At 27.9% G+C, this 11,394-nt stretch overlaps 3 protein-coding genes across 4 annotated transcripts; 1 reads left to right on the plus strand and 2 right to left on the minus strand.

Moving 5' to 3' along the window:
* Positions 1-375: 375 nt before the first annotated feature.
* OCT59_028396 (uncharacterized protein) lies at positions 376-2,995 on the minus strand. The gene is made up of 10 exons (XM_025319685.2): positions 2,754-2,995; positions 2,580-2,671; positions 2,213-2,495; positions 2,015-2,124; positions 1,880-1,943; positions 1,525-1,806; positions 1,388-1,466; positions 1,281-1,288; positions 839-1,210; positions 376-770 (listed from the first exon to the last, which is right to left on the minus strand). The coding sequence occupies exons 1-10, from the start codon at positions 2,953-2,955 to the stop codon at positions 547-549; spliced, it is 1,716 nt and encodes a 571-aa protein (XP_025173219.1). The 5' UTR covers positions 2,956-2,995; the 3' UTR covers positions 376-546.
* Positions 2,996-3,421: 426 nt separating this feature from the next.
* OCT59_028397 (uncharacterized protein) lies at positions 3,422-5,625 on the minus strand. Of its 2 annotated transcripts, none has more exons than XM_066147257.1 (7): positions 5,445-5,625; positions 5,186-5,283; positions 4,543-5,092; positions 4,280-4,469; positions 4,142-4,212; positions 3,989-4,063; positions 3,422-3,915 (listed from the first exon to the last, which is right to left on the minus strand). In XM_066147257.1, the coding sequence occupies exons 3-7, from the start codon at positions 5,023-5,025 to the stop codon at positions 3,430-3,432; spliced, it is 1,305 nt and encodes a 434-aa protein (XP_065993982.1). In that variant the 5' UTR covers positions 5,026-5,092; positions 5,186-5,283; positions 5,445-5,625; the 3' UTR covers positions 3,422-3,429. The 2 variants fall into 2 exon arrangements, with proteins under 2 accessions (XP_065993982.1, XP_025173220.1); XM_025319686.2 differs by having other exon boundaries at positions 5,395-5,625.
* A 1,444-nt stretch (positions 5,626-7,069) lies between these two features.
* Positions 7,070-8,389, plus strand: OCT59_028398 (uncharacterized protein). Its single transcript, XM_025319687.2, has 2 exons — positions 7,070-7,740; positions 8,108-8,389. Exon 1 carries the CDS (start codon positions 7,088-7,090, stop codon positions 7,736-7,738), a length of 651 nt encoding a protein of 216 aa, XP_025173221.1. The 5' UTR covers positions 7,070-7,087; the 3' UTR covers positions 7,739-7,740; positions 8,108-8,389.
* Positions 8,390-11,394: the final 3,005 nt, after the last annotated feature.

Consider the following 11,394-nt stretch of genomic DNA (forward strand, 5'->3'; position numbering starts at 1 on the left):
GACCAGCAGGGAAATGGAATTTTTAATTTTTATGCATATTGGTAATCCATTACAAATAATAAGACATAAAGACTCAATAACCTAATAAGTATAAGGCATGTAATAAACCTCAAAAAAAGAAATTAAGTGTATTCAGAATATAACTAATATTACTAATAAAGATTGTAAAGAAGTTGTAATAAGTTAAGAGGAAAAAAAGAAAGAAAGATGTAAAAATTATAATCAAAGCTAGATGTTCCTTCAACGCCTAAACCAATCCTTCGATTTATGAGCAAAGTATTACTAAATTTTAGAGGTGATCAACTGATCATATATAAATATAGTTATATAGTTTATAAATATTTTGTCGGTATAAGAAATTTTTTTTTCAATACTTGATTGGTGAAACATCGTGTCACTCCTTTCGGAGGTGACCGTATATTTATTTAAAAATTTAGCAAATTTACTAATTTTAATATAATAGTTTTTTTTAGTTTACATATAGTGCTTGTTAATAACTGCGGATTTAAAAAAAAAATAATAATATTTAAGTGTGAAATTATTTTTTTACCGAGCAAGTGAAGAAGCACGATCAGCATGTTGTGGATATCTTCGTTTGAAAGCAATATGAGATCGTGCAGCTTCTGCATACTCCAGGATACCTTGAAGTTCAGATTCTGTTCGTGCAACTTCTTGGTACCTTTCAAGATATTTTAGTGCTTCCTCCAAGTTTCCTCTAGCAAGTAGAATCTCACTCATGATCGTGTTTGCAATATCACTTTCTGGCTCAACTTTGAGATTAATAAACACTCATTGTTAGTCCGCTCATTTTATAATAAGTAAATTTAATTATACTTACTTTCCAATGCTTTACGGCAAAAATCTTCAGCTTGAGCATGGTCATTCTTAACATGGAAACAGAGCATTGCTTTATTAACGAAAGGTAATGCAAAATTTCCGTTTTGTAATTCAATAGCTTTGTCAAATTGTTCCATGGCTTCATCAACCTTCTTTTGATCAGCAAGGAGTTCACCGTAATAATTATGCATCTCAGCCGATTTAACAAATTTTTGAAGTCCTAGTCGACAAGTCTTAATTCCTTCTGAAATAGACCCATTTTTATATTGGGCTATCGCAAGTTGAATATACGCATAAACAAAATCTGGGTCAAGTTCAATTCTACGCTGATATTCATCAACTGCCTTGTCAAACATACTATTGAGGAAATATACTAAAATTCAAAATGTTTATTAAAGTTAACATGCTATTATTCGAGTTCAAATCGATAATTATACACATACCTTGTCCTCTGATATTAATATATCAAATAATAAAGGTTAATAAAATTATTTATAAATAAACACATAATATATATAGCATGATTTTAAAGTTTAAATTCGAAAAAAACCTGTGATAATATATATCTGGATCATTTTGATCAATTTTAATAGCATCATCAAACTCTCGATATGCGTGATCAGCGTTATCTATAAAGTTCATTATAAGTTCATGCTTCATTACAAAAACAAAAAATTTTTATATTACCTTGTTCCATGTAAATTGTAGCACGCTTTACATATATTTGAACATAATCAGGCTTAATTTCAAGTGCCTTTTTGAAATCTTCCAAAGCACCCTTGGAATCACCCGTTAAATAAGTGAAGGTACCTCTCATATTGAGGGCTTCAGCCATATAGGAACATCCAACTTCTATGGCTTTTCCGTACGCATTCATTGCTTCTTCATAACGTTCTTCATTCAAAAAATTTTCCGCAGCTTTATAAAATTCATCGCCTTCTTGCTCCTCATCAACCATATAAGGCCGTGCTGGGATAGAGGAAAAAAAAAAAATTTAGATAATTAAAGAAATTAAACTCAAAATAATAATTCAAATAAAAACCTTTGCGAAATGCCTCCATATATGAAGATATGAATTTTGTTGACGGGAGTCGTTTTTTACGATTCTAGTATTTATATAAATTCAAATCACGTTGTTACGTATTAAAAATACACAGAACATACGTTTTTAATTTACCTGAATAATTTCTTGAGCTTTGATACTAGCAACTTTCTTTAAAAGTCGGTCAATAGATGCTGTAGCGTTCTCATTTCTGAACTCACCGATTATACAAACTGCAGTGAAATCTATTTTAAAAAATTTTGAAGAGAAATAAAGAAGATTAAGAAACTTATTTTTGTTAAACACGCAAAATAAATGTTTTTTTTTATTTACCATGTAAAGATTCTTCATATTGAGAGGTTTGTTCATATGCCATAGCGCGTCTATTTAACGCTTTGACATATAGAGGATCCATTTGCAACGCATTATTGCAATCCTCGATAACTTTCGCATATTCATTTGTGTTATAATAACATGCAGCTCGGTTACTGAAAAATACTGGGTTCTGGCTAAATTCAATCGCTTTCGTATAAAGGGATATAGCTTTTTGATAATTGTTTTGACCGAACGCTATATTTCCTCGACTTTTGAGTATTTGTGAAGCTGTGACGCGTTTCTTAATAGATAATGTAAGACATTAATAATAATATTTTTTTTTTTGAAAACATGATTATTTATCATCAAATAACATCTCAATCACCTCCACAGGTAAAGCATCAATTTGTACAGAACTATATTTTTCGAATTCTTCGGCTTCAGGTTCCTCTTTAGTTCTACCTCCTCTATCTTTTCCTGTAATAAGTTGAAGATCAAGTAGGTTACTTGTATATCAAATTCCAAAATCTAAGGTGATCAAGCTCTATCAGACTTGTACCAGCGTCTGCATTTCCGGCAGGTCTCGATGATCTTCTTTTAGAACGTGTTTTTGGTTTTGGAGGCTTGGGAGTCCGAAGGTAATAGAAGCTAGCTCCTGCCAAAATCAATACCGAGCCAGCAGCAATAATGTAGAACCTATAATCTTTACTTGTGAAATAGCCTTTAACAGGACCTAAAACTGATGACTTTGGTTCAGACATTGTCTGATTTGACGCGACATTAGAAGTCGTAAGTTTAGACGTTGAAGATTGGCCAACTAGAAAACCATTTTATCATTTTTTTAACAATCTTGTGTAACATCGATGTGAAAACGTGATGCCGTAATACTGCCACAATAACTTTGTTTCTTAAAAAAAAATTTATTTCATCGAATAATAGTAGTAAATCTCATGATACTAATTGAAATAAAACAATAAGTAAACTAAGTTGGCAAAAACGAAATCAGTCAAATTAATTTCAGAATAATTTTTTTTTCTCTCCGCTTAGTCTATTTAAATATTTACAGCAACTTTCAAAGACAATAAAGCATATAAAAGCTAAAGAAATTTTGATTGCAAAAAAAGAAAAATAACAAAAAGATAGTAAGATTAGAAACATAGTTTTTGTGTGGTTCAAACCTATAAGAATATATATCCTATGCAAATAAAATGTATTCACAATTCACAATTCACAATTCACAATTCAGAAGTTTTATTATTAAAATCTTCTTTTTCATGACTGTTCACTTCTTGATTGTTAGCTGCAGGTGAGGATCCGTTTGTGACGATGTTATCTTTACTTTCAACTATCTGTTTTCCCTCACTAATTTCTGGTTGAATATCATTAATTTCGTCGACATCCATAGCTGATGGGAGCCTTTCTTTATCTTCCTTCACATTATTACTATCGAAATTTTCTTGATTTTTGTTATCAGTTTCTTGTTCACCAGGCAAAGGCTGACTGCTTTCTTCGCTATTAACAGCTTCTCGATTTGGTGATTCACCCTCAATTTGAGTAACTGTTTTAGGTGATGTTTCCTCATCAGATCCTTCATGAGTAGGTGCTTCCAACAAGCATTTCCATTTCCTGATTAACTCATTGCTTCGTTCTATAATTCTTTTCGGGTCTGGATCAATATTTTTTTCGGCAATTTTTCTCATGAGTTTACCAATTTTACTTTCCTAATTAGAACGTCAATTAAAAATATTAAATAAATTAGAAATAGCTTATCAGTAGGGTTAATCCTTAAGTTACCTTCAATAAAGGAATAGTAATATGAAAATTTTCAACTTCAGTAAACACTTCATCAATCTTTTCCGTGTCTAATATCTAGTGGGCAAAAAAAAAGATTTGTAATAATATAAATAAGATATAAAATGAATAAACGGAATTGATAGAAAATCTTACCTCAATATCGTCTTTCAAAGTCATTCTCTGAAGTCTATGTCTCAAATGAAGTAATTTATCACTAGGTGTTCCTATTATTAAAAAAAAAATATCATAAATCATAGAAACAAATATGAATATATTATTGCATGTACGTACTCGACTGTCGCGATTTAGACGAACGATGATGACTTTCAGATTCCATTCTACTTGACTTGCTTTCAAAACCTGCATCATCATCCTTATTATATTTATTTTCGTCCTTGTCATTTACATCACCTTCAGGTGATTCATTATCAGATTTGACCGGTGATTTTGAACCCTCTTTTTTAATAATCTGCCGACGTTCCTAAAATTTAAATTTTTCAAAATTTAAATTTAACGAAATAGATAGAATTATTTTTATATCATCAATGTCATACCTTCTTCCCATTATCCAAATCCATTTTCTCCTCTTCATCATCAGTATAGTCTATTTTTCTATGTTTACGCTTAGAAGCTTTTTCTAAAGCAGAACCTTCGCTGGCTCTGCGCTTCTTTCCACTTTTTCCGCCATGATCCACATCATCCTCATCTTCTGATGAATAACTACGATACTTTTTCTTTTGACTTAATGATGATGTTCTACGATGTTCTGAACTTTTAATTGATGTGGGTTTTCTATTTTTCTTATTTCCTTTATTACGACTCTTTGATTTTTTTGTATATTCTCCCTCTTCTTCGTCCTCATTTTCAAAAGATTCACTTGATTTCTTACTTTCATTTTCTAATTCCACATCAGATTCTGATTCTACATCATCATCGGCACCTTCTTCATCCATAGGGTCATCAAAGGATGAAGATGAAGGATCTAAAGCTTCACGAATAGATCTTTCCAACAATTTGTCATGTTTCTTATTTTTCATTTTTTGCAATGTCAATTCAGCATCTTTCTTATCAAATGGTTTAATATCGTTGCTCCCAAACCAGCCACTATCATTATTAGAAGATATAATATGAGTGTTAATTTCAATAAGACTAAAATATTCATTAAGAACTCAAAGAAAGATTTTTTGAGAAACGTACTAATCCTTAGATCCGAAAAATCTAACACTGATTATTGGTTTAGGTGTTTTCGGTTTTTTAGAAATAACTGTGGAAGGTAATGACTCTTCGACTTCAACCTATCAAATGAAATAAAAAAAAAGTGAAGTATACTTGTAAAAGTAAATTTACTAAAACGCGAATCGTGTAGACACTCGCGCCGCGAAAAGTAAAAGCAGCAAAATACTTGCTCGTGCTGGCCACCAAGGATATCCCTTAAGTTTTGCGTAAACTACCGTACCAGGAGAATATGACATGTTGGATCGTTCCTAAAGTATACCTTATGTTAAAAAGTCGATCCGTATTAAGCAGAAGTGTAAACTAATTTTTTCCCTTTAAAAGTTTACGTATAATTATTGGGTCAAGGGAAAATAACGATTTCGAAACAAAAGCGGGAGCGATACACAACACAGACTAAAGTTGGCGAAGTTCTTGCACCAAAGAAATTTTTTGAGGAAAGAAAATCACATGACAAGAAAGTTTTAATAACCAATAATCTTTCACTTGATCTTTCAAGTTATTTACAAGCACATGACATTGATGAAATTCTATTTATCATAACAGATTTGTTCGTCCGTCTATAGAACAGAGAATGTTGAGTCCCTCCAGGTACAAGCGATTTACGGTAACTTTTAATAGCAGGTAAACATTAGAATAATTACAGAAAGTTTCCTTATTTTCTTTATAGCAAAAAAAAAAATAACAACTTCTCTCAAACGATTCACGTTTGAAGCAACTTTATAGTATCCTACTAATTTTGGTTAGCCTAAAAAGTGGTATTAACACGCTACAGCTTACTTTTTATGAACATAGAAGAAAACCAAGTATTATTGGAATTAATTCTAGCCAAGATTAATTATTAATTTGAAAATCAATTTCGCGTTATTTATGTAGCTTAGAGTTTGCTGCAATATGATAGCAAATATAATACCAAACATCGCACATATCCAACCAATCCCGGTTTCTAAAATATCGACAGAACTAACTCTATTACATTAGAATTGTTTCCTTTACGATCTTTCGCCCAGCTTGAGAAATAACATGATCATTATCAGTAATTGTATCAGATTCGTTTGTTTTCGGAATAGGTAATATTGTATAATATCAAATATAAATCCTGGAGGATTTGTTGTAAAAGTTAATTCAATATCCAAGAAAAATAAACTTGAATTACGATATTAGCTAATAGTATTAGTTGTATAGGACAAGCAGTTAATATTATTCCCAAACGATATTCCCATTTCCACATCATTTTTGGTCAAGTTAGAAAATAAAATCGCGTTAATTTGATGTAATGACACCAAACCATCCATTGAATTTCGACATTCAAAACCAATCAAATCCCACTTTACATCAATCTCGTCACCAGGTCTAAATCAATCTCCAGGATAAGGATTACATCAACTCTCTTAACTATTATTGGTAATTTATTTAAAGCAATAAAGCAATAACACTCTTATTAGAATGAAAAACATTATTTGATATTACGAGAATGGCTGTTAAAAATAAATATAACACAAGGAGATACAAAAAAACCATTTTGTGAAAATCAAATTTACGCAATTTTAGTTAAATACTAGTTAAATATATAACAGAAATTAGTATCTTTAATTGACATCAAATTATGATGATTTCAATTTATCAAAATTTCACCAAATATTTAGTTCATAAATATGATTGGTAAACCATTTACTTTCATAACTTTTAGCATTTGTAACTGCGTTCGGGATTTTTGGGATTTGAATTTGGGATTGTCATTATTATTTTAATTATTATTTTAAATTAAGAAACTGGGCGAGTTACGTCATATGCTTACTCTGTTACACTAAAATTAAAAAAAAAATCATTTTTTCTCTTGATAAAAGTAAAATAAAAATAAAAGGAATGTCACAAATTCAAACAATAAATGAAGAAATAACAAATGAAGATGATATTCAAACACAAATATCTCTTGAACATGATCCATTTTATCAACAAGAGAATCCCTTTTCTCAACAAACCCCACAGTCAATAAAACGACATCGTGTTCGCAATAGACCATTTTATCCATCCACAATTCGTATTATATTTGGTCATCTCATTTCAGTTTTTGTCTTTTTAATTCGTCAATTGTTTCGTTCAAATAACCTTCCTTTTCTCTTGACATTTATTTGGCATTCATTTTCACTAAAAAGGCTTTTATTTTCTTCAAGAAAATATTTAAAAAGATATACTATAAGGAATAATGAAATGGGTGCATCGCATGCGATTGCTAATGACGTGGTTAAAAGATTAGGTGGTATGAATTCTTCGTTGGCTTTATTAGCTTTATTAGCTTTAACAAGATTTAGCAAGGATATGGGAGCTCAAAAAGTTTCTTTGTTGGTTTTGGCTACAGCGAATGGTGCACAAACTTGGTTGGATTTTAAATCTTGGAAAAATGGAAGATGGAATTGGTCATTCTTAACAGAATCCGGTGGTGGTAATGTTATAATTGCGATCGTTAATATGGTTGCTTATGGCGTTTCTGTTGTAAAAACTAGATCTATTTTATAAAGGTAATTGTTATAAAGCTATATTTTATTGATCACTAATTTCATAAAGGAAAGACAAATCGTGGGTGGCTTAGCTTTGTGCAGTCAAAGTGATAAGCGATAAAGTAGGTATAGCATTTATTAATCAAATAACACTTCGGTTTATTTCATATAAAATCTAATTATAACCGCAAAAAATAAATTTTTATAACATATTGATTAGTATTAACTTCACCAAGAAGCCAAATAGTCATCGTCTTCTTTCGCACTAATTAAGCATTATAAAAACAGTTTAATACAAAATAGTTGTGGCTTTTTCATTTTTCATCTCACTTCCTACTTTATACTAACCACGTGATTCTATACCTTCCTTTTTTCACTTTTCTTTCAGTCTCGCATCAATCTTCGTATTAACTGGTTTACAGTTTTCAACAACTTTATCTAACAATCTTCGAGGGATACATACAACACCATCTAAATTTCCAAATATGATATCTCCAGGTCGAATAACTATTGGTGGATTAATTTTACCGGATCGTTTAATACTGTTGGACGAATAATAATTATCTTTGGCTGGCAAACTCTGTTCCTTTAGCAAATGCCTGCAAACCGAACATAACCGAGAGAAATTTTATCTATAATAAATAAATTAATTTCGAATTTTGGCTAAATCATGAGTACGCCCATTGAGTTAAATATTTCTACTCGCTTCATCGTTTCCTCCTAATCTTTCATTATGACAAACAACTTCTTGATAAGTAATAACATTCCATTTGCCCCTTTGGCTTTAATGCTTGCAAAATAAATGTAATTTTGAGTAAAAAAAAAAAAGTTTTTACCAATATACTGTCTATTACTGTTAACCAGTAAAGAATCTATCAATGCATCAGCAACCTATAGAAAAATCATATTTGGTTGTGAAAAAATTTTACATCATCACTTACATCATTAAATTTTTCGTCTAAATTTAATTCTTTCATTTTTTTGTGATTGTAAAGAAAGAGAAAAATTTTATATTATATATAAAATTTTCATGAATTTTAGTGAATATTCTTTGATAGAGGCTTTTCTTTTTAGCAGCTTAAATGGCACTGTCTTAAATAACTTTGCAAATTTGTTAAATAATTTTGATCTTTAAATTTTTAATTTGTAAAAAATGAAATCACTGATAATTTGGAATAGGTAACTCCTAAAGAAAATGCTGAACATAATATATTTTCAAATTACTGTCATATTGCATATTGGAAATATTATTCAGATTTGGGATTCTATTCACCTCACCAATAATGCATTCAAAATTTCAGAATCTTGCATTTCAGAATGTTATAGTGCAAAAACTTCTGGTAGCTGATATTGAAAGTATTATAAAGATCACATCAAATGAGAAATAGAAAGAAATAGAATTAACTTTACATATATATATATAAGTATATTAAAAGATTGCAAATTTGTTAAATAATTTTGATCTTTAAATTTTTAATTTATAAAAAATAAAATCACTGATAATTTGGAATAGGTAACTTCTAAAGAGAATGCTGAATATAATATATTTCCAAATTACCATTATATTAGATCCCAAAAATTTGCATAAAAAATGTTAGATGAAAATGTTATTTAGATTTAGAATTCTATCCACTTTATCAATAATGCATTCAAAATTTCAGAATCTTGCATTTTAGAATATTGTAGTGCAAAAACTTTTAGTAAAATATTATAAAAATCATATTAATGAAAAATAAAAAGAAAAAGAACTTAATTCGCAAGAATTTAGAGTTTCATTTTTCAGAAGAATTCAATTAACAAATAGTGAATTTTGTTTAAAAAAAGAAAAAAAAGAATATGTAAATATTATATTGATAGTAGTATTACTAATAATTTTAATAGTACAATATACTATATATCTTAAGTTTTATAATTTCAAGGATAATAATAAATACTAATGTTTTATTAAGCAAATTTTTAACAACAATTTTATTTGAGAATTTCTATTTATAGCTAAAAATAATATATAACAAAAATTAACTAGTCAAATATGTAAAATGCAATGCTGCAAAATTATATGACTATACACATAACAAAAAGTTTTAGAAAATTTGCAATTTTCAATAAAAGTTTTTATTTACTTTATGTTTTTTTATGTTTTTATTTTTAAATAATTTTATTTTATTTAATATGAGTGTGAATAGGAATTTAAAAATAAAAGAAACTGAATGTTAATAAAAAAATATAAAAAAAAACATTTTAAAATAAATTTACTCATCCTATTAATTCAAAACGCAAGATCAATATTACTTATAAAAGAAAGAATAAAAATTGTTAAAATTTTTTAAAAAAATGATTTTTTATAAAAAAGTTTTGATACAGTATTTTAAAACTTACTGATTAAAATCTTCAATCCAAGAACTGATACTGATACTTACAAAAGAAAGAAAAAAAAATTAATAAAGTTTCTTAAAAAAAAAATTTAAAAAAAAGTTTTAAAGTATTTGCTTCAAAATTTATCAATCTAAAGTCTGAAACTAATACTAATATTTACAAAAGAAGTAAAGAAAGTTTAAATAAAATAAAAAGTTTTGAAACTTCACTTTAAACTTTACTGATCAAAGCTTAAGGATCTGCTAATATTTACAAAGAAAAAAAAAGGTAATAGAATTTCTTAAAAAAAATATTTAAAAAAAGTAATTTCAAAACTTTCACTTTAAAACTTATCTATTAAAAATTAAGAACTAAAGCTAATATCTACAAAAAAGAAAAAAAAAAATTTAGAAGCAATTTATCAATTCAAAGCCAAATAACCAAAAGCTGATACTTACAAAAGAAATAAAAAAAGTTTAAATAAAATTTAAAAAAATTTATTTAAAAAAAAATTTTAAAGTAAAAACTTTGAAACTTACCAATCCAAACTCAAGGACTAGTATTAATATCTACAAAAACAAATATTTAGTAATATTTCATTTTAAAGATAGAAAAAAAAAATTTAAAGGTTTTTACTTTTGAAAATAAATTTAAAACTGTTTTTTGATATCCAGAACCTATAAAATATAAAAATAAATATAAGTAACATTTATTAAGATAAAAATATATAAAAAAAATTTGAAGGTAAAGTTTTACCTTTAAAGCAAAAGTCTGGAGCTATATTTCAATATCCAGAACCTATAAAATATAAAAATGAATGTTTAATAATGTTCATTAAGATAAAATATAAAAAAAAATTTGAAAGTAAAATTATATCTTTGAAATAAATGTTCAGAGTTATATTTTAGCATTCAGAACCTATAAAGTACAAAAATGAATATAAGTAACGTTAAGATAAAAATATATAAAAAAATTTGAAGGTAATGTTTTACCTTCAACCAGAACTGTATTTTAACATCCAGATTTATAAAATATAAAAATAAATGTTCAGTAAATATTCATTAAATAAATTAAATTATTCAAAAGTTTTTAATTTTAAAATAAATATTCAGAGTTGTACAGTTGCGTCAGAAAGTAATGCTGATTTGAAAATGAAGACAAATACAAATATATTTGTATTTTTTCACCAGTATAAACATTAGTAAAAAATTTATATCTAGTTTGCTTCTCATACTACATTAAATTTTTACAATCCCAAGGTGGCAGCCTTTCCAAAAACAGAACTATTTAAATTTTCATTTTTTCCTCAGTACAGCTTTAAGT

Source organism: Rhizophagus irregularis, chromosome 8, assembly GCF_026210795.1.
Source record: "Rhizophagus irregularis chromosome 8, complete sequence".
In the NCBI taxonomy this organism is placed as follows: domain Eukaryota; kingdom Fungi; phylum Glomeromycota; class Glomeromycetes; order Glomerales; family Glomeraceae; genus Rhizophagus; species Rhizophagus irregularis.